Below are 27,465 nucleotides of genomic sequence, written 5' to 3' on the forward strand. Positions count from 1 at the left end.
AGCGTCACAGCAGCTTCGCTCGCAGCGTGAAGGAGATGTACGGGAAATGAATTCCAAGACATCAATGCCCGAGAGCGACGAAGGAAGAACAAGAAAGAGAAAGAGCGAGAGAACGCAATCATCTTACTCAAATCAACCCCTATCGTGGGGCCACTAAAACAGTGAGCTACACTGAACCGTGGCGCACTTGTACAAACGTTAGTGTTGATCGCTGTATTATCCGCCGGGCGGTCGCTCGTCGCTCTGGCTCCACCACAGCTTCCGTGCGTGCGCGGGCACAAGGGGGCGCGCTCTCTCTGTGAAAGCAAAAGTGGTCTGTAAGATCTCGCTGGCAATAAAAGAAAAGCAATCGTGTGTCGCGTACACTTTCCCTGATGTGTCACACCGGGGGAGAGAGAGAGAGAGACGATGAGAGCGCGCTTACGAGATGATGGGGTTAGAGGAATGGCAATTTCAGGGCGACATGGCTGTGGCATGGGCGCCAAACACACGGCGACCGGGTGGGGGTTGCGACACCGTCGGTCGATGTATATACCCTGTGGGGAAATCGCTCAATGGGAAGGGTAAATTTGATTATTGAACCTGTCGGCCACCACCCCGCGTGTGCCTTTGTACCGCCACCTGCACACGGCATTTGCTATCTACTGCTATTCCTGCCACAGTTTTCCACCTTGGAAACAGAACGCGCGAGCACACACACACCCGAACCCCGTACAGGATGGTGGCTGAGGTCGTGCAGAATCGATCCGTTCCGAATTGCCCAAAAGAAGGGGTGGAATGTGAAAATGGATTTACCTTCACTGCTTCCTCCACTCTTCGTGCGGGTGTGTGAGGATTCTTTCCTTACGTCGTTCAAAGACAAGAGCCTGCCGCTCGGTTCCGGTGTGTTGCAAAGGCAAAGTTTTCGGGTGAGTCACACATCTTCTTTCACCAAACCCGACACGACACGACGACACGACGACACTCTGTGCTGGGCTGTGTGGCAACGGAAACCATCGGCAAGATAACTTTTTCGATGAAAAGTTCAGCAAAGGCACACAGCTTAGCCCCTCCTCCGTGCGGTACGATTGACATCGAATGGAAATGCAAATCCACCTTTTCGACAGAAGCCCAGTCAGTGGAAAGTGTTGGTGAGGAAAAAGTGATAAAGTTTTGCATCAATACGATCGAACGAACGATCGGGATTGGTGCATCGTCGCTACGTCGCTCGGAAAAAGCCGTTTACGATGGACAGAAAGAAGTTTTGCTTCAGGGTAAATGTAATTAAATGAAGGTGAATGAATGCGCCAGTCTGTTACGTAGAAAATCGTCCCGGAACAGAGCGGCAGGGGGGCGTGGAGGAAAGGGGAATGTTTATTGTGAGCTTGAGAGCTTATATTAGCCGGTTGGGCAGCTGGTTGGGAAGGCGCACCTGGTGCAATGTTGTAAGCTATTTTTGTTCCGGTGAAACTGCTTTAAGCCGATTGGTGATTTTAAGAATACTGAAATGTAAATCAAATGCTCAACTATTTACATATTCTCAGTGTTTTAGTAGATGTAACGACACAAGCGTTCGGTAACGTTCAGCAATGAAATAGATCGATGGCATTTGTTCGACCAGGACCTGAGGAATGTGAAGCATTTTCACCACCTGTTTCCCTGTACTAGGGATGGAATTTGGTTGCATCTTCACAATGGAATTTGTTCAGCATTCTCTGACCAGAGGGAAGCAAATAGAAGCAAAACCAAAAAGACCAATATTGTGTTTCCCAATGCAAACGTTAACATTTTTGACGATCTGAAGAAGGGTTGTGCGGCTGAAAAGGATCCTATAGGGGTAAAAGGGACAAAATGGGCACCTTTTATTAAAGCATTATTTCACAGCTAGGATAAATTCCAAGGCTCAAAATGTATTCATTGGAGGGTTCATTGAACGCCATTCTGCAACCGCAAGTTTTGTAACCTATAATAAAAAAATAATCATGAAAAATATAACATCAGAATTAGTATCATATTGATGTGTTTTTTACCAATAAATCGAAAATCAGCTTTAAGCAGTGTTACAGAGATGCGCGTGGTAGTTTTACATGGTATATTTAAGAAAAATATGAAATTTCTATACAATTAATCTGAACAAAGCAAGGCGATTGACTGCATATTTTTATTACTGTAACAATAAATATAAAAATGCTGCCTGTGGGACAACGGGGATAACGGATATAACGGACTAGAGCCGTTGGTTGACTCGTGCCGTGAACAGAATGCCATAACACCCGATCCTGTGCTGCAGATCTCCAACTCGAGACACCAATCCTCCGCAAGTCCGCCTCGACCTGGTCAAGTCACCGTACTCGCTGCGCCTCTCTCTTCCGCGTGCCTGTTGGGTCCCTTTCGTTGACCTCCCTGGCTGGATAGCTAACAGGCCTCCTCGCTATATGCCCCAGCCATCTCAGTCTCCCGATTTTCACCAGGATTCCACCTAGCAGCTCGTGATGAGCTTATTATTCCTCCGTCTTCTCCAGGCACCGTCGGCGTCCCGTACTCCGCCGAAGATCGAACGTAACATCTTGGGTTAACCAGGCACAACAGCTTTGACCATTCCCTAAGCGCTGTTGTTGTGGCCCATATTGTCCCCCAGTGTTTTGACGTTTCACGTTTTGTTTACATATGCCCATTTTGCTCCGCATGTCAAAATAGTATCACGTGAAAAATTAACTTTTATTTAAAACATTTTTCATACTTCAACGTAATTTTTAGGTTTTGTTGCAATTTAAAACCATATATGAATGGTGGAGGCATATAAAAATGTAAGAATGATTGTGTTTTGTGGAAAATCCAAAGGAATATTCATTCAACTTCTCAACAAGCCCATTTTGCCCCGCTTCCCCCTACCTGTAGCTCGAATGAAACGGATCAATAATTGTATCAATATTAGCTATCAGTTCGTTTAGTTAGTTTAATCTCGCCTCAGCAATTCAACTAACAAACAAGTGGTTCGAAAACTCGCGTACCGAAACGGTTAAGCAATTAGTCCCCGTACGGTGGCTTAACGTTATCGTGCCGGACCGGGTTACCCGGCCTTGCAGATGTAGGGGTCTGCCTGATTCCCCGCGGGGCTGTGGCTTTGGCTGACTGCTGGAGCAGAAGAGGGAAAGGCCAGAGGTGAAGGAAATGTGACGAAAGTGTTTAATTGATTAGCTTTCCCTTCACGGTCGTTGGCAGGCAGATGAACCGTGAAATGCCAAAACCCATCACCATCAAACGCCGTACGGTCGGAAGCTCAGCTGTCCCCACATTGGGATTGGGAGGATGGTACGCTCGGTTACCGGGAATTACACGGAAAGCCCCTCGGAGAGGACGGGCTCTCATTGATTGGCGTCTCGCGCTTTTCTCGCGTTCCAACGAGAGCGCGCACGTGTGTGGGCGCATTTCGAGTATCCACACGGGTGGTTTGGGGTGGTAGAAATTTGCTTCTGTAAAAAAGGAGCAATGTAAGAAACCGGGAGCATTGCACAGGTGGTATGGTGTTCTGCTATCGAGCGCCAAAAGGCGGGCTGAAGCAATAAATCATAAGGACAGGTTTGATGGGACGATTGGTTTTCCGAGAAATGGAAATGCTAAATCGTATCGGTTTGAATTTAAGCCAAGCACACACACACACACACACTAGCAACACCGACGAATGAAAGGCAACGCTGGCAAAAAACGTAGGCAGATTAGGAGAAAAACGTCACGACTTTCACGACTTCTCGCTTTAAAGCGAAGCGGCTGGAGAGGTGGAAAACCCCAGAAACCGTTGAACTGGAACGCAGACTCTGTGGCTGTTTGAGCTTTGATCCTTTTTCTCTACATTATAGCCTTTTCAATCGATAATGTTCAGCGCGTCCGAAGAAGTGCAGCTGTGTATCAGCAAGACCGTTTATTGAAACTGGTGCTAGAAACATTACAATTAATCACTTACCAACGCTTCTTCGGAATGGATATTTCTGTTTCCCGTCAATCAATTGCACGGCGCCGGACACACGCCACGCATTCCTGTGGTACAATCAAACTCGACCACTAACTCGCATAAATCTCATCTTTATCGTGCATTAGACGCAGATAGAAGATAGAGAGATAGAAGCAGCAAAAACAGCACATAGTTAATCCCACGCACATACGCACATCGGGTTGGTTGGAAGCTTATGCTCGTCTTACGGCGGAAAATAACCATAAATCTTTACGCTATCGTGCAAAGTAAAAGTGTGTATAGGTAAACATTTGCTTTGAGTGCGCCGGCAATGAAATGGTATGAAATGGCCACTCGAAATGTCTCCACCATACAGCGTTGTGTGACCAGCTATCGAGCTTTTTTTTCTATTTTTCTACGTAATATTGTGGCCAACTGTCCCGAATAAAGTGTAGCTCCCGATGAGGCTGTAGCTGAATGCAGTTGAAGCAGCAAAAGCTCCTCTTGTAGCTGCGCTTTCTTGCAGTACATAAAAGCCCACCCAAAAAGCAATGAATGGCGCCCCAAAACCCTCAGCTAGAGCCATCGAAGGCGGCAATAATATGAAGTGGGCCGCACTCTTAGCCGACTGGTTTTGAATAACAACGGACCGCCGGTTCGCTTTTTAAAAGGATTACATTTATTCCCTTCCGGCTAGCATTTCGAAAACGGGACGGGAAAAAAGAGAGACTAATCCGTGTTTGTTTTGTGAAGGTGACCCTTCCTCTTCCCCAAAACAACCCTTCAAGTCATCGGGGAAAAAGTTTCCTTTGCCGGCCCAAAACGTAACCACGTTGCGTTAAAAGTAGCCGCAACTAACTTGAGTCTGCGACACAGTATTGTGAAGTTTTCTCTCTCTCGCTTATTGTTGCCACTTCAGGGTGGGGGGTGAAAAGTCTTCAACAATGCCGAAGAGTAAGCCAAAGGTAAAAGGGATGGAAAGACGAACGGCAAATGGTACATTTTTTCCACGGAACGCCCTACGGCGGAGAGGAAAGCCGCAATATGGCGGGGTGCGCGAGCGAGCGAGCAAGTATACTTTGCTACTTGCTGGTGGCACCACTTTCCGGCCCTACCAGCGCTTCCGGTTGATGTGTGTTCGTTCGCGCGTAAAGCGTGAGCACACGACGAGGGGGGTAAAGCGAAGGCCTATGTTTTCGCGCGACCGGAAGCTTTCGGGGCGAGAGTATAGCAGCAATCGAGGAAGGATGCACTTGCCTGCCGGGATGCGAGAGCAACACACAATGGTGGCATGGCAGAGGAAAAAGAAAGGGAGCGCGGGAAAGCGGGATGCGGAGTAATATTTCCTTCGCCCAAAGTTTCCATCGTCGTGTGTCGTCGATTTCGCCTTGCGAGGCGTTTGAAAAAGCAATGGAGCGGTGGAAGAAATTGTGCTTTCGAAGAAAGTTGTCAAAACGGCCCTTACAACACATGAACGCACACACACAAATACGCACAAACAGGCGCGCGCGCGCGCCCGCTTTTCCCAGTTGGACATTCACCGTTGACACAAAATTCCACTCAAAAAGAAACGCCAAACCCCCGCCGGGGGAGATCCATCGCACGTCTCAGCCTCGCAGGGCTCCGCCGCGCATCGATCCGGTCTGGGTGAGCTTTTGGTGCTTCCCGTGTTTGCTGTATTTTTTTGGTTTTTTGCTCTCGGATCGCTTTGTGGCAGCAGCATCATTTTGGTAAGAATGGTCCCTCTTGATCCCCCTCCTCCGGTAAGCGGCCATTTTTTATTCGAGTGCTATGTAGAATGTAATATTTCCCTTTGTGGGTAGCTTTAATTTATTCTCCGCACATTTGGACGTATTGCGTGGCGCACTGTGCTGGGTCGCAGCAATTGTCACACCCCGAACGGTGGATAGTCTCCATGGTGACAATACACCCAGCCACACATGCGACGTTCTGTTGTAAGTGAATTTAATTGTTCAAAGACATTGAGATGGATGTTTGGTTGCAGCTTGAATTAAAGTTTTAACATTGAATGAATAATGTAGCGCACTGCTCGTTTCCAACAGGAAATGAACAGTGAAAGCTTTCTTTTATGTGGTAAAAATATTACGGGCATTTTTTTTACGTGTGCCTAACGGTGGTGGTTAACTGGAGACTCTACTACATTTTGTTACTGGAGTACTGTGGTTAAGATTGATTATGTTTGGCATGCATGTTTTTTTACGCTTTATTTGTGTATCATTTCTAGGACATCGATCAATTCGTTTGAAGTTCCATGTTAATATGTAAGTAATTTTTATTTAAATATTTAATAAAATCGTCCACAGGACAGGACCACATCACTTTGTTGATTTATTGTGTGTCTAAACAGTACAATTATTTACTTGTTTTTCGACTATTTTTGCTCAACTTTAACAATTTATATTACACTTACGTCATCCGTCGTCAAAAATTGTTCTTATTCGCTATATTGAGAAAGTGTGTATCGCTTTTGCTTCACCTTTTTCTGCGCAAACGATTCGCTTTTATAATTATCCCTCACTTTCGCTTTTATACTAACAATATTTATAATTGGCTTCTAACGCCTCTGCAGGGATTTTCCATTTTCCATTCCAAAACTAATCCCAAACCAACTTTCCTCGCCAACCACATCGCTCGGCAGCATTTTCTGCGAAAAAAGCTTTTCATTAAAGAGCCCGATGCTGATTCACTTTAACGAACTTCTGCCACTACTCACGTCACAACCCACTGTCGACACACTCGACCAGAGCTGCCAAAACATCAAAAACCTCACCTGAACAGCTGCTACCGAATTCCGATTTCGGTTGGTAATAGTTTTATCATTCTCCTTTTCACTTTCCGGCTCCTGTTTTGCACCCGCTTACAAGTAAACTTCCAGCAGCCACCGTTTCGCGGAAGGACTTCGTGCCGATCGTGCCAAAGCGGGCAGGCTCTACAGGCTGGCAAGGGAAGTTTTCCGGCGTGCGTTTTTTGTTGCTTGGTCTACCGTTTGCTCTCAACGTCTTGTAACAAGGGACGGGGAGAGGGGGTCTGTTCACACGAACCAGATTCCGCCGCAGCAACGAACAGCAAACGAATTGAATCTAATTTTCCAACCGTGCCAGATTGAAAATCCGCACAGCCTCAGTTAAGTTTTGGGGGCGAAAGAATTTTGTGCGAAAGTGTGCCATTTTCCGGCCCTAAAATTTTCCTCCTGCGCAACAAAGGCTTGCCTGCGCCACTTCTTTGCGCCTGTTTGGTTTCTCGTTCTTTGTCCCCCCATCCCTCCACCGAACCGTTCCAGCCACTTCTCATGATTCCTTTTCGATGTTTACTTTTTTGCACGCCACGAATAACTCACGGAAAGCGATTATATTATGGTAATGATAATAATAAAATCATACTGCTACGTGCTCGGAATCATGGACCTCGAAACACTTGGGGGCTGCTACCGGTGGAGAGAAAGAATTTTGACAACAGCAACACTAGACACAAAAATGGCGGCCTTCGCTTTTTCCCCTTTTTTATGACTTTTAGGAATAATTTTCAAAGCACTATTATACAATTTACCAATTTAGAGCCTAAAAATATGTTCCTTTAAATGCAAAAGTCCGAAATGGCTATCGCGAGCTTTCAAGCTTTATCCTTTCTGTAGCGCGAGCTAGCCGATTGGCTACTAGATCGTTAATTGACTTTCAAACTTCCCCGAAAAGTATCACTTCCGTGTGATGCATCCCTGTAGGTTTCGTCTCTATGCCTACTATGTTTTTTTTTAGAAAAAATCATTCTCCACTCAATGTTCTTTTTTTTACACCGTTCGCTTGTTACCGTGCGACTTTCGCCACGCCAGCACATTCGACGGGTACAAATCCTCTGGATCACAATAACCAAGCCACTCCGGGTTTCGTTGTCTACGCTGTGTTCTGAGCGCTTTTTTTTCCTTCTTCCATTCCTGCCATTCTTTTTTTTTGTAGTTGTTGCTCTGTGTTGCTTCAGCAAAACCTCGAACGACTTTTGTGTTCATCCCACCAGTGTATCATGCCGCCGTGGCCGACCGTGCCTCAATCCGGTATTCAAATCTCGCTATCCGGTGAAGCGTACCGGTGGCTTTGTGCAAGCTTAATAGGGAAAACGAGTTCGATATGCTGTTATTTTTATTTTTGCCCACTGCTCTTTCAGCTTTCGTTATTGGTGTATTTTTTCTCTAGATTTTTGAGGCATTGATCGGTTCACTTACAAGTTCATTGTTGGGAGGCTTTTGGATGCTTTCGGTTGGGCACGCATTGGATTTGTTTAGTCCTTTACTTTGACTGTTCGTTTTTATTTGAAAGAAAAAGTTTCGTTCCTGACAGGCACTACTGTTGTGGAATAGTTTGTATTATTGTAGGCCCCTTGAAGGGTTCAATGCAGTTTGCTTTAAAAAAAAAGCATCACAAAACGTTCCAAATATTCATACCAAAACTTTCCCTTGCTATTTTGTTATTAAAATATTTTTAGAATTCTCCTAAAAAAATCCATGTTTCATCCACTGCATCCATTCGGTTATGTTTTTCGACGGTAACACGTGCCTCGCCTCGCCAACACAAAGTGTGTCTTGTTTTATGGCTCTCCCTTAGCCCTTAGCCGCTGTGGGGCTCGCTATCGACCAGCATCGAAACATATGCTACCCAATTAGGGCAATTATGGTAATGAGGGTAGTCTGTGGGGGAGGAAGGGGGGGGTGGGACAACAATATATCACAATACGCGTATCCAGCAACCACCGTTACCGGTTACATAATCGTATGCTGTCATGAATACGGTTTGTGTTTCCGATTAATTATCGCTACAATTTGTTAGACAAACAATCTCGCTCAGCAAAACCTTTTACACTGTTGCGTTTACGTTTGCCCCTTAAAGCTGGAGCTTTTACCCGTAACAGTGGAGTTGTAAAACCCATATCAACTCTTCGTCAAATTAGTGTGTGGGTAAAGCATATTCCCATAAATGGCATTTTTATCTCGCTCACTCTATGCTTCCCCATCCAGTGCTAATCCCACATAGTAATTTTCAGCGGTGTTCCCCCCCCCCCCCCCCCCCCTCTGCACAACGAATCAATGTAAAAGACAATCATCTGCTTTTGCCCCTCTTTAGCTTTAGTCCACAAAAAAAAGCGAAACAAATGGAACGCCCGCACACGGGCAACCAGGCGTCTCCATGATGGTTGGAGGACGGCATTTTCGTCCGTGGTGTTGCGTACGTGCCGATTATGCCGATACGGCCTATCAATGGCAAGCATTATCTTCCGCACAATCGAAGCGCGTGCGATGCACATCAACGATGAATGAGTGGTTTCGTTGTGTTGTCGCCTTGCTGCGTGCCATGGGGAATGGGAAACAGCCCGTGTCACGTGTTGTCAATGACCGACCACTGCGGTGTCCGAAATGGTCGTAGGCTCTGCCGGTGGCAGTATCTCAGCTGGGGACACTTTCCTGACGGGGAGTTATTTGTTGTGTCGTAAAAAAACGAAAATGCCGTATACGATGTGGGCATACAAAACCAACAAAAAAAAAAAGGCAGATAACGCTTCCAGTGCTTTACCACTATTAATATCCACTATGAAGGCACTGGGCTTTTTGGACTGGACAGCGGTGCTCATTGTTTGTTCGTGTCGTATTTTTTATGCAAAATTTAATTACACCCTTTCGGTCCTATTATAACAAATGCTTATCAAACGCACCATATCTCCATTCGCATTGGAATAAACCTGTAGACGGTTTAAAGCTTGCGAATAATCTGACCAAAAAATCTTACTAGATTTTTGCATCCAACGTTTTCCTACTCGCTTAGTTTTAACGAAAACACAGATTCCAACCAAGCTGCACAGAGTACTGCTAGCATCCCTGGGCAGGGGATGAGGTGGCACACTTTTGCAGGCTTTTGTTTGCAGCCGAGATTTATCCTCAAGCACGGTGGTATGCATTTGTAGCTTTCCCTTCCTGAACAGCCGAACAAATATTTACGCTTCCCGGGCACGGTCCGGGCCCACAAGGCACCCAATACCGCGAAGGATCTCTCCCGAAGGTAGTCAAATTTTCCAACCAACCGCACACCGGTAGTGTGTGTGTGTGTGTGTACATTTATTCCGATCCGGAGCTGGACCCACTCGTCGTAGCACCGGACGATGAGGACAGCTCATCCGACGCCGGCCGTTTGGATTTGTTGTTCTTCTTCTTCTGCTGCTGCTTCTTCTGTCCGGTGGACGATTTTTCGTGTATTATCTCGAAACTACCGCCGGCACCGTCAGCTCCTTTACGGCCTTTGCGCTGCTGTCTCGTGTCTGCACCATCCTCGCTACGATCGCTATCAAGTGAGGTTCGCTGCTTTCTTCGGCTGCTGCTGCTGCCGCCCGTTTTGTTGCTGTCCGTGTGGCGCGAGCTAGACTTTCTGCAATATGATATATTGTGTGTGAGAGAGAACGAGAGAGAGAGAGAGAGTAAGAGAGATAAGAAACCTGTAACAATAACAGAACACACTCCGGTCGAGGGGTTCAACTAGGGGGACAAGGGGTAATAATGAAGGATGACTACATGTATATTTATATCCTAACTGAAGCTACAACACGCAAACACACACAAACACACACACACACACACACATACACACACACACACACACACACACACACACACACACACACACACACACACACACACACACACACACACACACACACACACACACACACACACACACACACACACACACACACACACACACACACACACACACACACACACACACACACACACACACACACACACACACACACACACACACACACACACACACACACACACACACACACACACACACACACACACACACACACACACACACACACACACACACACATAAGCATACACGAGCATAAGCGGGGATGAGTGCTCGTCCTCGGCTGTTGGTGGAGCATTTTTCCGGTGAAGTTATAATGGAATAAAAGTCCGTCGAAGTGGAAACATTGCTTTCCTCATGCTCTTATCGTAGGATATGGCATCGAAACACACACACACTCACGTGTGCACGAGCAGCACCTCATACACACACAAACATCATCATCATCGTCTCGTGTGTATGAGGCAAAGGCCGTGTTTTCACCACAAGTACCAATATCACCCTTCGGCGAAGAAGCGTCCAACATCTTCCATTGCGCTGCTTTTTTGTATACTGCTTTTACCGAAAGCTGCTTTCACCGAAATACCGGGTACGAATGTGCGTGTGCTGTGTACGCTTAATTTGCTTGGCGTAGGACAGGGTAGGAAGATCGAGATGGAGAGAGCCCAACATCCAGCCACGATTATGAGGCACTGTTACAGGATATCTTTCTCAATTAATATTAATCCAACATAGCATACCGTTTCGGGCTGTGGGATCATCGCCCTTCGCTTTCCCCCCCACACGGCACTAGAGCCTATTTTCGTGGCTTTCATGTCTTGATGATGGGTTTTTCGCAGTGAAATGGGATTACGTGCGATCGAGCATTAACAATCGAGTACGCCGACGACGACGACGACGGGTGAGGCTCGAAACACTCCTCCGCTACTGTCATGCGATGGCTCTAGGGGAAGCACAATGGAAGCAAACGTTCACGAGCAGCTGGGAGCCTTTTTTCCAGGAAGCTAACATGAGAATGGAAGGCATTTGTTTTGCCCCACATGGAGTACACGGTGTCATTTAATGCTACAGCTCGAGGGTTTTTTTAAATGCATGCTTTTGGTAGCCAAAAACTAAAAGGATAATGAACGGATAAGCAAAGCAATGTTGAGGCTTGCATATGTAGCGAAAGCAAGGGGTGAAATTGTGTGGAGCAAGGTTTAATCTGTCCTTAACACGCCTGACAGAGCAACAAGGAGTTCATGTGCAGCCCCTGTTTACCTGTCCTTGCCATCCTTTGACCGGCGTCCAACACGCTCACCATCCGATTGGTTGCGATCATCACCATCACCACCATCATCCTCGTCACTGTAGATCGGTGGTGGCAATGGATCGTCCCCATCCGACTCGGTACCGGGCCGCGGCTTCGCCGTCGACTTCCGCAGCCGCCGCTGCTCGGCCGTCGTCTGACTGCTGGCCGTCGAGTAGCCAGTGTCCTTGCGGGACGAGGACGACCTGCGGGAAGGGAAAGCGCGATGAAACCGAGGCATGTCTTTAGCAGTAAGCGATGATGATTACGATGACGATAAGGCTGGACAAGTGGTTCGAGATGAGGCACTTGCTGCCACTGCTAATAGGGCAGAGCAGCGTCAAAGATGCGCAACAGTAGTGGCCCGTGTGCCCCGTCACGAGTGATTAATTGCGCATAATTAATCGTGCTCGTAACATTCGTTCCCTGGTGACTACGCAACTGTTGCCCTCCCTGCCACTTACCGACTTTTCCGCGAATGTGACTTTGACTTTCTTCCAGCGTCCAGCTGGTCCGGTTCGTCGTCTCCAACGTCGGCTACTTTTCTGGGTGTGTGTGAGAGGAAGACAGGGAAATAAAACAACACAAAAGGAGATAATCAACAGTAGTAAGGAGGATGTGTACAGACCGGGTCAACGATTACGTCCTTTTGATGAGACTGATTCCATGAAAACAAAAAAAGGAACTCACAAAACTGATGTTTCGGGTGGGATTTGATATTCACCAACGTCAGTCGCCAATGGCTGCTTCTCCCGCTGAACAAGCTCGACCTTGATGAAGAGCAAAAGTTTCGAAATAAAGGCCCACGCTTATTTGGGGGAGGCTTTTATACTGGCCATCAATGAAATTGCTTTCGCGGAATGAGCATCAAGCGCTTTTTTGCACCACCAGCAGCACACGGAAATGGGTGGAAACTGAACCAACGAAAGTAACGCTGCACGCCTTAAGTCGCATTAAAAGTGCATCGTTTGCTGCCGCCGCTGTTTGTGTATTTTTCAAGGAACCGAACGCCAATCTGAGCTTAGCTTCCAGGTGCTGCCAGCAGTTCCAGCAGTGCTCCAGTAACGTACGAACGGTGCAACTTTCGCCGCCATCTCTGTTCAGCTGCTGGTGGATTGCTTTGCTTGGCAACAGAGGGAAACTTTTCAGCACAGGGTTCGTTGGCGGATCTACACTCCAAAGGGAGCGTCAAAGTTGTACAGTGGCAATTCTCAAGGACTGACTGTGTGTGTGTGTGTGTGTGTGACTATCGACCAGTGCCAGCAAGTTTTTGAAGAGTTAGGAGTTTTACTTGCAAGCTGCTGCTGCTGTCGCTGCTGAAGCTTGTAACGTCCGGTGGTCCGAATGGTAGCACAACGGAACGAATGGAAATTAAATTTACAATTTAAAGAGAATTTCAAACAACGAGCATCACAGTTCGGTATGGTTTTAAAAGCCTTCTTTCGTAGGGCCATGATATTGCTGTACCACTTCCTGCCCGTTTGGGTGTCTTGTTAACAGAAGGGACATCAAAACTAATTAGACAAGGAAGCGGTCCCATTTACCATCAATCATTGCTGAGGCCATTTATTAGACAGTGGAGCCTTCAATTCTAGCACGAATATCTGTTAAATTTAAGGACATTAAATATTTAAAAAGTTTTGGTTGTTTGGCCATGGGCATCAAATCGAAGTGATTTTTAATGCATCTCTGTGAGAGGTGCCTTTGCCATAAATCGTTCCTAGAAGCGCCTAAGCTTCATTCATCATCCAGCGGATCATTAAGAATAGTTCTTCCTTTGCATTTGCACCCTCGCCCCGCGCTAACCACGTGTTCTCTCACTGGAGGAAACCGTTTCGTGGAATACATTTCGTGTATAAATTACATCTAATGACTGTGAAAAGCCCGAGACGCTTCCTTCGGCAAACATCTTTAGTTTAATTTCCCCCGGTGGCTGGCAGTGCAAACTTTCGGCGCCACGCTTCCACGATCCTTCATTACGACGCCGCGGCGTGAGTGGTGAATGCGCAAAATTGCCTCCTTCCTTCCGCGGGTTGAATTTGGCCATCGATGTATCATCTATTCGCTCGCTCAATCCTCAAGTGCGGCGGAACCCACCACCCGAGGGAGCCAAATCAAATCACCGCCAGTATTTCCTCTGGCCGTGCCTCACACACACACACACACACACACACACACTATTACCATATCATTTCGAACAGTGGTGGAATGGGACGGAAAGCTCTGCCATTAGTTTGTCTTGTGACTTTTGACTAGAAAGGCAGGGATGTGCTAGAAGGAGCGAGAGAGAGAGAGCGCGCGATTGGTGTGTCTCGCCGCACGCATCAAGTAATCCCATTTTGCCACACAATCGATAACACGCGTCTCCTGCTAGAAAGTGCTAGAACGAGGAAAAGACCATTCACGCTCACCATTCCCAGCCACAACCGATTACCAAAGCGCAACCGGAAAATGGGCCTCTTTCCGAGACGACAGCCCATTTCCTTCCCCTCCTCCCGGGGGCGGCAAGGACACACGCCAGGAAAAACGGGGCATCGATTGCGAACTGCCCCGAAACCACTTCCCGTTTCGGTGGCCTACTTTCCTGTGGTCCGTTCCGGTGCGAACGCGCGATCGCGCCTCACGCAGGCGGGATGATTAATGGGGCGTTCCCTCGGGAACGCCGGGTGGTCGCGTCTTTTTTGGCGTGCACTTTCACAGCACCATTTTGGAAAAGGTTAACGATCCAGTGGCAGAAGATGGAACGGAACACGCTGCCAACGGTCTACGCAAACACGCGCAACTGTTTGCGTGGTGGTGGTGGAGGTTACAGCGAAACAAATGGTATGCAATTAGTGATCACCGGTATTAGAGCAATGGTAAAGGTAGACAGACACCGACGTCGGTCTCTGGGGGGGATGTCTATTCGCCGAAAATGATTCATTTGTAAATAATGAAGCTTGTGGGTTTAGTGTGTGGAAATGGGAATTCCACTAACGAGAGAGCTCCTGCTGGTATTTACAGCATCCCGTTGAATCGTTGATGTTATTGTAAATATTAGCAATCAATAAGCTTTCGCCAATGGCTTACCCGGTTCCACGAACAACCGAGCTAACAACTAGTAAACGGCATAAGCTGCTTAAAATCATGATTAAAGCAGTAGCAATTATTTTTAGGTTAATTTAAATCAATTCACTCTCTCTCTCTCTCTTTCTCTCTCGCTTCCCGTTCGATTCTCCACGTGGATCGCGACAAAACGCTCAATAAAGCGAACCAAATTAGTTTAGCTCATTAACGGAATCTTTGCTGAGTGCCTGTGAGTTCATGGCATGGCATAGCTGGGCTTCAGCTAGGCGAGTCTCAGCGAATCAGATGAAAACTAATTTCCGTCTACCCATCGTCCACCATCCCCATTTGTCTTACCTTTTGCTGATTTTTCGCTGCTTCTGCTGCTGCTGCCGGCTTGCTGATTGTTCTGCCTTGCTGCGCATCTTCAGGCGCCGCTTGGTGGCGGCCGCTTTCCGATTTTCCGAGTTTACCACGTACAGCCGGTACAGCTGGAGCAGTATCACGAGCGTATTTTTGCCTTTCAGTGTGTTCGCGGTGTATGTTTGTAAAAGAAGAATGTAAAAATGTGTATCACCCTCGACAGCACAAACCGCACACTCTTACAGGTGAAGAAGATGTTCATGTAGGTGATGATTTTGTAGTGCACGATGATGAGCAGCCGAAAGGTTAGGAACGGTGCGTCCTGCAGCAGTATGTTCAGCGCGATGCCCCACACATCGATGTTACAGCACGCCACATTGCAGCAGCTCGCATCGTCAGCCTGGCCATCGCGCAGCTGGGCCCCACCGCCGCGCGGTTTGCGCGCCCTCGTCGCGGACAGTACGATCGTGAACTGGAGCAGCGACCAGGACCAGATGCTGAGCGTCAGCAGCACCAGCACCGGCTCGTTCGCTATCTTCGCGTCCTTGAACGAGTCGAAAAACTCGATAATGTCCGCCGCCGTCCCGATGTACACGAGCAGCAGCTGGCTGAGCTGGTCCCGGGTAAGGTCACCCTTCGGCAGCATCCACCGGCCGATGATGAGCACCAGCATCAGGAACTGCTCGATCAGCGTCACCCACATCTCGGCGGTGAGCTGAATGTCGGGCAGCTGGATCTTCACGCCCAGCATCTTGTTCAGATCCTTCAGATCCTTGCCGACCGTCGCCGCCAGATTGATCGTCTCGTTCAGCATCCGGTCCTGGTAGCGGGTGCGCTTGTCCAGCTTGTCCAGCTCGAGCAGCCAGATCGCGGGCACGATGCTGGAAAGGTAGAGGAACACCGACGGGCAGAACCTGCCAGCAACGAAAAAAAAGCCCCACACAGGGGTGAATGTGTTATGGTTTAGCGCCCCCAAAACGAATCATTTGTTTGTCGTCGAATCACAGCGTCACAGTTCAGGACGAAGCTGGTTGAAAAATGGCACTGAGCTTGCTCTATTAATTCTAATGTCTTGTGAACCGTTGACTTTTGTGCTGACCCTAAATCAACAGAAAGCTGCCTGTAAAACCATTCCCATTAATATGCCACCGAGGAGCAGGAGGTTAAGACGACCGGTGGGAAAAAGCAGTGAACAAGCTCGGTAATAAATGGACGCACGCTGCTGCGGCTGTCTTTGCTTTTTTTTAGTGGTTGTTCGCTCGTGATTAGAGGTACGTGAAAAATGGTAAGCTTGGAATGTGCTTTAACGCTCACTTAATCTAAATTTATGCTTAAGCTCGGTACCAAGAAGCGTATAAATTCGCATAATTTTAAATCTTGTAGTCAAAGGTCATTAAAAGACGAACACAGAAAAGTTTGGTATTACTGATGGGATGTTTTTCATGTGGAGCCTACAAAGCATTTAGAAAAAAATCCCCTTTTGTCTAATGGAATCGTATTTTGCCAGTATTTTACAGCCAGCTCCTGCGGCTAGCGCTCCTTAGAAGACAAAGTTTATATATTCACATCAATGAATGGCGATGGGAAACGCATGCCAACAAAAAAAAAGGGAACGAAAAACACTGGTAATGTGTTGTAAATTCGATTTTTCACAGCTCAAGATAAGACACAACTTTCCTCCGATGTCACTGGTGGTTTGTTTCGTTTTTTTTTGTTACCGTCTTGTTACTGCCTTTCAAGTGCGCTCTTTGCGTATTCTGTATTTAGAGCTGCGCAAAAGCTCACCTGCACTCCATTTTCACGCGACATTGTCCTTAAGCGCAAATAAGTTCTAGCTTGAATGAATTCTAACAATAGCAAAAAGGAGCACAACCCACCGCACACACACACACACACACACACACACACACACACACACACACACAAACCCACTGAGAGGGAAAGAGATAAAATAGAATCACTTTAACTACCGGTACCCCGACCGACGTTTCTACGGGGCGACTGTTTTTTCACCGCCCCCCCAGACACGACCACCACAACCTGAGCTGTCCTGTTTTAGGCATCAGCATCAGGCAGGAAATTAGATTTTACGGTTCCCCATTTAGCTAGTACCACTACCGTCCCATTCCGTCCCCGGGGCTACTTAGCTTTCTCTTACCAGCGCCATTCTTGGTTCTTCTTGATCGCCAGCGTAAAGATGCCCTCGATAAAGAGCACCCCGATCGGGGCGCACAGACACCAGTAGATGGGTTCCTTCTTGTTCTGCGTCACCTGCCAGATCGCAATGAATCCGTGGGCGGCAAACAGAATCCTCGTCACCGTGGCTTTGAACGTTGCGAGCAGCTTCGCCATCGCACTCCCGGGGCCTCGTGGGCTTGGTCGTGTATCGTGCAAGCGGTCTACACACACGGATCGGTTTTACGGAATTTTACTTGCGGCTGGACACACTTTACAGGGTTTACCAAGTCACTTTGCGATGTGAGCTGCACAATTCATCTCACTTGAGAGGTATTTCTATTCTGACGTGCTACTTCATTTGGCCCGAAATAATTTTCTATTCCGCCGCATTCATTTTCATCCATTACATGAAGTCTTTTCACAGGGGATGTTAGCTGGAGCCGTCCGCGATGTTTACATTTTTTTTCAAAAATAATTTTTTGGGCTTTTAGTGCTGATTTGTGATACAAGTATGTTGTTTAACAAAGAATAGAAGTTTATCTTTGCTCCGCTGTAGCATTCTAGCCGAAAAATGGATTATTCGTTGAGATATTAGCAGATTTGACTGAGCAGGTTCAACTGCTAATATCTCAACGAATAATCCATTTTTCGGCTAGAATGCTACAGCGGAGCAAAAATAAACTTCTATTCTTTGTTAAACAACATACTTGTATCACAAATCAGCACTAAAAGCCCAAAAAATTATTTTTGAAAAAAAATGTAAACATCGCGGACGGCTCCAGCTAACATCCCCTGTGAAAAGACTTCATATAATGGATGAAAATGAATGCGGCGGAATAGAAAATTATTTCGGGCCAAATGAAGTAGCACGTCAGAATAGAAATACCTCTCAAGTGAGATGAATTGTGCAGCTCACACCGCAAAGTGACTTGGTAAACCCTGTAAATGGTACGGTATGGTGCCACCGTACCACTGTCATCAAATATTGACCGATTCCAGCAAACGATCGCGCTCAACTGACTGCACTTAAATTAGGGGGCGGATAATAGTGAGTGTGTGGCCGAAGCGAATCGTCCTTTTCTTCCATTTCTCACCCAAAGGGGTGCCAAAGGAACCATGACCAATCAAATCAAATAGGCAGGGGAGAATAAGGGGGAGGCTATTGGAAATGTAAACGACACCACGATGACTGGCGGCAAATTGGCCGTGAATTGCAAAAAGTTTGCATTCGACTGGGTGGTTGAGTTTACGATTCTCTAGTCTGTTTTATTACGACCTTTCGTCGTGCGACTGTGGCGTAGAGTCTGGCATGCAAGTATGTTCAGTCAGGTGTGATGGCTTCGGTCGTATTGGTTAAATAGTGCAGATAAACACGTAGATTAGGTAGATGTTAGATTTTTGTTGCAGTCTTACAGTGCTCACCGTCTCAATTGTTGTTCGTATCTCGTAGTTCCATGTATCACTTTGATCAATAACTATATCGTTGCTAAATCTTTCGATTATGTTCGAATCCCAGTAATTTAGCTGTTTGAACTTGCTAAAATTTTGTTCGTTATGTGATATATTTGTTCATAGTTTCTTTAGAACTACTCAAGCGCCATGAATGCCCTAAACCTAATAGGAATCCAAAAAGGCTCCGATTAGTAAATGGTAAACGACTGGTGCATCATTAAAATAGCAAAAAAGGTTTCTGGCGCCATCTGTTGGTGGGATAGCCATCCAGTGAAGTTTTATTTGCTTTGATAGCTTTTACATTCTCTCTGTACTGTTTCGTATAGCTTCGTATAAATATTTGCTCGGAAAGTTAAAAGACTATTTAGGCTATAATTATTACCAGGTCGACGAAACACTTCCCAATCGCAACAGATTAAGCTTAAACGACAGAAAAATAAAAAAAATCCATCGAAAAAATACAGAAGCTTCATAGCTTCTATGGTTTGCTCCATAGATGGCGCTTTTGTTTCGCTTACCTTACCCATCTAACTTTCCGAGCAAAAATTAATAAGCTTGGTCTTGTGTTCTGATACAAGGGTATCAAAACCATCGACCGTCCATCATTTCTGACATACGTTTGTGCTGATAGTTTCACATTAATGTTTAGCATTTAAACAATCGTATTTGCCGTTCCAGTTCCAGGGATTCATAACTCTTATGCGAAACCATACAACAGTGGACAGAGAATGTGACACCAATTAAAGCGTGCAAAGGTCTACTGGCTGGCTATCCCACTAACAGAGGACGTTACCAGCTTTAAAACAAAATTAAATGCTCCAGTCGTTTAGCCTCTGTCAAACAAAGTTTTTTTAGATGCCTTTTAAGCTGAGAGTTTGACCCGTTTAGACCCCGTTTAGAAGTCGTTTAGTGGATTTGTGACGCTTGGACCTATCTATTGGCCAAACCACATAAACATTGTTGCTCTCATTTTTTCTGGCCATTTAATTTTCCAGTCGTTTAAGTTTAATCGGTGATAATTGGTCACGCCCCCAGCAAAATTAGCTCGCCTTCTCACTCTCGTATCCAACCGAAAACATTTCGAAATGTGTTGCTTGGGCAAGCACCGAGCGCACATCTGTCATCTGTCAACGGTGCAGCTGACAGCTACAAATGGCGTAACCTGCCGTACTGCTGATTTCGACAGTCAACCCAGTGTGGCCAGATTATATTGGCAGATTTCGGCAGGAGCACTGTTGAGAACGCAACCATTTAAATTTAATCAATTATTTTAACGAACAATTTCTTCTTCATTTTCTTCAATTTCTGAGGAAAATACAATGAAACAGCGCGAGCGAGTGTTCTTTTCAGTGGCACTCACTGGCGCTCTGCCTCGTGCATTTTAAAGGCATGCAATAGAGCGCGTTCTCTCCGCGAAGGCGCTCCATCCGCCATTTTTAATTTTCAGCCCAAAACAACGGACTTCGGATCCGATCTTGGGCCGGACCCCCACCGTGTGTTTGTACCTACCCCTTGACTGAAAATTTAATTCTCTTTTTCTGTCAGGTGAGCTTAAACCGCGGACAGCGAGATTCAAATTCAAATTTAAATAATGTTCTTTGACGAGCAATTCTCGGAATCCCCACAACTGACATAGTCTACTTATTAGGAACATTAAATTTTAACGGATAAAACTAAAAAGTGCCAGGCAAACAAACGTGCATCAGCGCGATAAGTAACAAATGAGGATAGCGATCCTTGAAACAGCAACCCAAGCGCCACAGATTAAGCTGAAACGACTGAAAAATCAAATATCTGTGATTTTCGGTAGGATAAATGGAAAATTCGGTAGTTTTAGGGGGGCTCATCTGTGAATCGGTAGGCATATCAAAAATCGGTAGGAATACAGATAAATCGGTATTTCTGGTCACTCTGAGTCAACATCGCAACACGAATGTAAGCAAAACAACAAGTCCGCCTGCGTATTGTTTTCGTGAAAAGTGGTCCTCCTCTGGTCCGCTCATTATCTTTCAGCTTTCTTGTAACGATGTTCCGGGCTCGCTGCCACAGCACCACTACCACCACCAGCACCAACACCAGGTTGTGAATCATCTAAGGACAACGAGCTATAGAATGTGACCTACCTGAGGCGTAGTGCAGTGGACGACCGAACAAAAACAACACCTCCACCCACCCCTCCCTTCTCCGGGAAACAACAAACACAAGGATGGAATTTAAGTACGCCAGCTGGATCGCGCTCAGCGTCGCCGTGTCGATCAATCTGTTCGGAGTGTTCTGGGTGACGACCATGGTTATCGGTTTGGTGCTCTTCCTGCTCGGGTAAGGCGTAGGCTGAACGTCCCTTATCAGGCGTGGCACGGTCCCATTGTGTCACCCTTTGCTCCATGCTCTACTTGCCCTTCTTTTTGTCTCCCCCTCTCCCCACAGGTTTCTTACCATACTGTACTTACAACATAGCGATCTGGACAAGTTCCTCGACAGTGGCCTACTGGAGAATCCGCTGGACGAACCAAAATCGCTCGGACTTAGCATCGGTATGTAGTAGGCGGTGGGAGATGGAAACCCCAAAGCACGCATGCGATTCGGTGCTGTCGTTGTGATCCGCTTTTGATTTGCTGGCCGCTTTTGTTCCTTAACATTTACTTATAATTGTGAATTGGCTGACTGTTTTGTTTTGTTTTGTTCGTTGGTGTTGCTTTTGTTTCGTGTTTGTACTTCTTTTTTGTTTGCTGTATGTGACTGAATCATTCACATATGTACCACATCCCGATTGGAGTCAATTTGCCGTCGTTTTCGTTCATTTCCTTCATTATTCCGTTCGTTTTTGGTGTGCTTTTTAGTCATTCCTTACGCTAGCAGCTGTTGGCTACAGCTTGCCTAGCAGCTGTTCTATCGCCTCATCGGGAATCCCACTTTCTATTCTCACTCTATCTTTTTCTCTTTCCCCGTGCAATCACATTACATACACGAACTAAAAATGAAAACGAAATTAAACCCGAAAACCGCTACCATGCAATACAATGCACCCGTGCACCACCATGCAAATCATACGAAAATTCAACCATCCATCCCGTTGCTACTAATCTGTTTCGGATCCCAACTTTTAAAAAATGGTTACGATCCGTCACGCTCGGCACACGCTAATAATCTTTTGGGCAAACCGCGGCGGTACTGTGGTACTTGCCGATGAAAAAACAAAAACCCTGCAATTTTGCCACGCCTTTGCCTCCACAAAAAAAAAAACAAACAAATGCCCCCCACCCACCGTGTACAGTTTGTGACCCTAAGCCCGGTAATTTGCTACTCATTTCGCCCAACATCAAAGTGCAAACCGAATCGAGTCGAGGGGCAAAAGCGCCCCACCAGCCGCCCGGTGATCCGTCCGCGGTCACCGGGGGCCACGGTACCCGCCGGCGCAACTTTCTCGATGCCGGAATCGAGCTGCTGTTTAAGAAGCGCGAACCACGAACCGGCGTCGGCGAGCAGCCAGCAAAAGCGAACGCAATCACGGACCACCTAATGCACCGTGGCCACCATTTGCACCACTTCCACCAACGGGACCATCATACCATTCTAGATACGAGCCCGGTCGCCGATCGGCCGCCGGCACTGCACCGGCAGCCCTCGCCCGGGGAGGAGCGGGGAAGCCGCGGCTGGAGACCGTTCGAGAGCATTAAGATACACACGGACAAGCGGCAGGCGGCAGCGGGGTCGTCGGCGTCGTCTAGCGGAGCGGACCACGAACCGGACAAGCATCGAAGGAAAGATGGTAAACATGCTCACACATTCTCTAAAAGGGGAAAAGCTCCTCGCTGCGGCCCTGATTTTGATTGCTTTACCGTTTAAGAAGGTGTAGGGATGGTTTTGTGTTTTTTTCTTTCGTTCAATGTGCGCTTTAGTTTGGGCGGGCTTGAGTGGTGAAGTAGCAGGATTTAAGGCTAGTGCTAGCATAGAGATTCTATCTAGAAATTACTTCCCATTAGTAGAAAGGTTAGAACTCCCAAGGGTACAAAGCATCGAACGATCTCGTCTCGATCAGTATCCGTCCGACTGCCTAATGATCCTCCTTGCTCTTTCCACCCCGCAGTAGGAAACGTTTCCATCGGCGAAGAAGTGTCCGTCGCCTCCGCGCCACTCTCCTCGTTCAAATCGTACCTCACCCATCCGGAGGTTCTGCTGCACCGGCACGAAACGCCGCCCGGCTCGCCGAAGAAGAAAAAGATCCTCAGCGGCAACAAACCGATCGATCAGCTGATCCACACCATCCTCGACTACGTGGTGCGCGATTTCATCGACTCCTGGTACACGGTCGTGTCGGACAATCGCGAGTTTTCCGAGTGCAACATACGCACCAGCATCGAATCGCTCATCCTGCAAATATGCAACCGCGTGCGATCGGTCGATCTGCTGCCGCTAATGACGACGCGACTGATCGACGATCTGGCCAAGCATACGCGGTTCTATCGGCTCGCCACCCAGGAGGTGACAAACAGTGCCAACAGCAAAAGCTCCTCCACCACCAACGCCACCCCCACCGGCCTGGACCAGCAGAAGCGGCTGAAGATGCACGAGAAGCTGTCGCCGCAGCGCCGCACCCTGAAGGTGGAGGGCCACCGGCGCAACAAGAGCGAAACCGACCTGACCTGGCAGCTGGGCCAGGCCGCTCTGCAAAAGAACGTGGCCAACTCGCGGTTCTACAACGTCCCGGTGGATGAGCAATCGCTCGGCGATCCGGAAACGATGCTGCTGAACGCGTTCTTCGGCTTCTGCGAGGAGTACCGCAGCGAGTGCCTGGAGCCGGACGCACTGAACGAGTACTTCCGGCGCGTGTCCGAGACGGTGCTGTACTTTGTGCTGCCGGAGGAGGACTTTAACTGTCTCGCGCTGCGCACGCTGCTGTGCAATCTGCTCGCGAACAGTTTGCTGAAGCCGGCGTTCAGCACGCTGGCCGAGCCGGACTTTATCAACCTGCAGATCGCGAAACAGTTCACCAAGGAGCCGCCGGCGGGCGAGTTTCTGCTGAAGATGATCCGCCAGTCGACGGATCTGTCGGAGCTGCGCGCCTGCCGCCAGCTGATTACCAAAGAGATGGACGCGAAGTACAAGGACAGCAGCTGCAGTGCGGAGCTGGCCAGCCTGAAGTACACCCAGAAGCTGATCGATCTGCGCATCAGCCATCTGCAGAACAACAAGAATGGTAAGGCGGGTGTAGATTGGTTGTGCGGGAATGGCCTTCTTTTCATTTGGAACTTCTTTTCCCCTCCCGGCAAGACTTTGGCAAGACGGAGCGAGACAAAGCGTCCACCAGCCTGCCCCAGCTCACGCTGGACGATATACTGCGGAAGGAGCTGGCCGTGTTCTACTATCTGGACTATCTTAGTGTATTAAATCTGCAAAAGTATGTGATATTTTATCTCACCGCTCAAGGTAAGCGATCGGGAAGGGATCGTGTGCGTTGCTGTTCAGTCTTTCTTCACCCGCGGCTATTGCCGTGTTTGCCCGTTTTAGAATGGAAAATTAGTACCAGCCAATGCTACTCCGAGATGCAGACGAACAAATCGAAGCTCAGTCGGGAGGAACTGCTCCGCAGCATTCGCGACAAGGCGAGCAATCTGTACCAAGAGGTCAGTGTCATCAGTGCAAGTCCATCTGCCTGGCCTGTCGTACCTAAACTGGTCCCCTTTTCCCCTCTTTCAGTATCTGCAACCCTCCTCGCCCAACTACCTGAACATCGATCCGGGGCTGATAGAGGCGCTGAACTTCCGGCTGAACGATCCCACCATCCAGCCGGAAAACACCTGGTTCGACTCGATCTGCAAGTACATCTACGAGAAGCAGAAGAACGAGGAAGTGTTCCTGAACAACTTCTACCAGAGTGTGGCCTACAAGCAGCTGCTGCGCGAGCTGGACTTTCACAACGCGCACGATCCGGACATGCCGTCGCTCGACCACCTGACCGTGCTGGGCGGGCTGTCCGCCCACAGTGACAGTGCGAGCGACACGAACAGCGGCGACATACGCTTCGACGAGACGGACGACGATGAGGACGGTGCGGCGACGGGCACGCAACCTGCTACCGCCACCACCACGCTACCGCCGCCCATCACGGTGGACATCAAGGAGGAGCACGATGTGCGGGCGGGCACCAGTGCCGCGAAGAAACCGTCCCCTGCCAGCCTGTTCCCGACCACCGTCAACACGATCAAGCACGCCCGCTCGCACAGCGACTGTACCGGGATGTTTGCCGCCATCAACGATCTCAACATCGAGCAGCTGCGCCAATCGTCCGACTGTTCCAGCAACGATTCGGGCAATGAGGCAACGGCCGTGCTGTCTGCGCCCCGCCGCATCCCGGCACCCCATCTGACGGACGTGTCCTCTGTCCATGAAGCGAACCATCATCAGCAGCAGGGTCATCTTCACCATCATCACCACCACCACCACCTCCACCATCATCAGTACAAGCATAAGCTGTCCGCGCGCATCATCAACACGGCGATACACTGCGAGGGCCACTATGCGGTGTACGCGATCCAGGTGCACGTGATCGAGGACAATCACCACAAGAGCTGGCACATCTACCGGCGCTACTCGAAGTTTCTCGAGCTGAAGAAGCTGCTGGTGAAACGGTTTCCCGCCCTCGACCGCGTCCCGTTCCCCGCGAAGAAAGCGTTCCAGAACACGCAGCGCGCCGTGCTGGAGCACCGGATGGAGATACTGAACCGGTTTTTGGCGGAAATCTGCGCGAAGGCGGAACTGTCCGAGGAGATGATGGCGATCATACGGAACTTTCTCGAGCCGGACACGGACGACCGGAAGATGCACGGTGGACCGGTGGTAAAGACGGTACGGCAGTTGTTTTGTACTCTTTGCCTCTCTTTCTCTCTCTCTAATGTTTGGTTTTCTTTCGTTTTCCCGGCCTGCTTAGATCGAGAGTCTCAAGTCGGGCATGAGCAAGATACGCAACATGCCCGACACGCTCGTCGGCGGCATCTCGCGCATGTTCGTGGGCAAGAGTGCGCTGAAGGAGCGCAGCTTCTACGACATCCAGGACATACCGACGCTCGAGCTGAAGCAGTCCGAGTATCCGGCCCTCGCCTCCGCCCTCAACCTGCTGGACGAGGTGTTCGATTTGCAGAACAAATCGCAATGGTTGCGCCGCGGGCTGATTAACCGGCTGCTCGGTGCGCCCTGGGTTAGCCACGCAACGAACAAGCGCATCGTGCAGGGCGCTAGCAGCCTGCTCGCACCGGACAAGCTGGAGGCGATCCTTTCCTCGATACTGTAAGCGTTTTTTTTTGCTTTATAAAACCACGCACACACGCACGCACACACACACCAACATCTTCTCGTTCTTTTGTTCAGCAACAACGTGTGGCCCGAGGGCGATCGCTTCAATCCAACCACGCCGCTGCGCGAGGACAGTACCCGGTTGCGCACGAAGCTGGCGGCAAAGATTTCCCTATTTGCGCTCCTGTCGGACGATCTGAAGCACGTGGTCGGTTCGGTGACGTGCAACAGCGGGCTGCTCAACTTCTTCCAGATGCTGCAGAACAAGAAGCTAAACACGCGCCTACTGCTCATCCTGTTCAACCGGTTGCTGGTGGTGATCCTGCAGACGGAAAGCGTTACCAAGCACGCCCAGCTGTTGCTGAACACGACCGGGGGAGCCGGGGGGACGACGACGAACGGTACGGACGAGGGGGCAACGATACGCGTCGGCGCAACGTCGGGGCTAATGTCCGGTGCACGGAAACCTTCCAGATATTCGTAAATTCTCTAAAAAGCATTCCAAACAAACGAAACAGTATGCGCCGTGCTTGCAGAAGTGGGCAGAAGCTAACCTATATATTTTTTTAAACGAAACTGTATTAATTGAGATGATGCTATGTTTGATTTGCGTCGCTTTTATCGCGCCATTCCAACATTGATTGGTATTGATTTAGTGTTTTTGCTGTGTTTTATTAGTTAGACCCTTCATTAGGACCGTTTTTACTGTTAATAATGTCGTTAATACGTGTCATTGGTGGCATTTTATGGTGTTGCAATGGTGTTTTAGTGTATTGTTTGATGCCGAACGCCTCTCTTCATGATTGTCTATTGCGTTAATAGAGTAGACCCACATATCAGGTGCTTAATAACAAAATGTTCGTTTTCTCCCCCTTTTGCTTTTGCGCTGTTCTCTCGCTTTGAGCCATATTTTGTAGCTGCTTAAAAAGGGTGAAACACCCGTTGTGCCGATGGAAGGAGAACGAAATGATCAAATCGTCTGCGAGAGGCTGTAACCGTGTAGAGTACATTATTATTATTGTTGTGTGTAGCGAAAAGAGGGAATAAAAACGATGAAACTAAACGTAACGTGTACATTAACGCTTAAGGACGAAGCAAACACGTGTCACACAGAAACACATTTTACTTACCATTCCGAATCGTGGTGCAAAACAATATCTAAAGAAAGAAGGGCGGGCAATGTCTCATTTCGGACTTGAAATAAAAGCAACAGAAAAAAAACACAAAACGGGGAAATTATTTTAAATTATGTTGTGTGTTGTTTTTCTTTT

At 48.1% G+C, this 27,465-nt stretch overlaps 4 protein-coding genes across 8 annotated transcripts in view; 1 reads left to right on the top strand and 3 right to left on the bottom strand.

The window, feature by feature from the left end:
- Nucleotides 1–10,740: 10,740 nt before the first annotated feature.
- Nucleotides 10,741–16,678, bottom strand: LOC120951819 (transmembrane protein 26). The gene is made up of 4 exons (XM_049606948.1): nt 15,518–16,678; nt 15,269–15,431; nt 12,335–12,411; nt 10,741–12,109 (listed from the first exon to the last, which is right to left on the bottom strand). The coding sequence occupies exons 1-4, from the start codon at nt 16,086–16,088 to the stop codon at nt 11,835–11,837; spliced, it is 1,086 nt and encodes a 361-aa protein (XP_049462905.1). The 5' UTR covers nt 16,089–16,678; the 3' UTR covers nt 10,741–11,834.
- A 6-nt stretch (nt 16,679–16,684) lies between these two features.
- On the bottom strand, nt 16,685–18,054 carry LOC125906643 (transmembrane protein 26-like). Its single transcript, XM_049606376.1, has one exon. It carries the CDS (start codon nt 17,624–17,626, stop codon nt 17,429–17,431), a length of 198 nt encoding a protein of 65 aa, XP_049462333.1. The 5' UTR covers nt 17,627–18,054; the 3' UTR covers nt 16,685–17,428.
- A 2,695-nt stretch (nt 18,055–20,749) lies between these two features.
- Nucleotides 20,750–27,465, top strand: part of LOC120961612 (sorting nexin-13-like) — a 7,408-nt gene continuing 692 nt past the window's right edge. The window contains exons 1-9 of one of the 4 annotated variants that reach the window (XM_040385466.2): nt 20,750–21,223; nt 21,332–21,438; nt 22,179–22,673; nt 22,992–24,101; nt 24,176–24,331; nt 24,413–24,528; nt 24,602–25,750; nt 25,833–26,188; nt 26,270–27,465. The exon at nt 26,270–27,465 is cut by the window's right edge and continues 692 nt beyond it. In XM_040385466.2, coding sequence (XP_040241400.2) covers nt 21,111–21,223; nt 21,332–21,438; nt 22,179–22,673; nt 22,992–24,101; nt 24,176–24,331; nt 24,413–24,528; nt 24,602–25,750; nt 25,833–26,188; nt 26,270–26,678 — 4,011 coding nt within the window. In that variant the 5' untranslated portion in view covers nt 20,750–21,110 and the 3' untranslated portion in view covers nt 26,679–27,465. The remainder of the gene's footprint in view (nt 21,224–21,331; nt 21,439–22,178; nt 22,674–22,991; nt 24,102–24,175; nt 24,332–24,412; nt 24,529–24,601; nt 25,751–25,832; nt 26,189–26,269) is intronic. The other 3 variants (XM_040385467.2, XM_040385468.2, XM_040385470.2) reach the window with 3 other exon arrangements.
- LOC120961613 (zinc finger protein squeeze) overlaps nt 27,431–27,465 on the bottom strand; it is a 31,385-nt gene continuing 31,350 nt past the window's right edge. For both annotated transcript variants that reach the window (XM_049605206.1, XM_049605205.1), the window contains one exon: nt 27,431–27,465. This exon is cut by the window's right edge and continues 3,067 nt beyond it. The gene's annotated coding sequence lies outside the window, so the exon portion shown is untranslated.

This window comes from Anopheles coluzzii, chromosome 2 (assembly GCF_943734685.1).
Source record: "Anopheles coluzzii chromosome 2, AcolN3, whole genome shotgun sequence".
NCBI lineage: Eukaryota > Metazoa > Arthropoda > Insecta > Diptera > Culicidae > Anopheles > Anopheles coluzzii.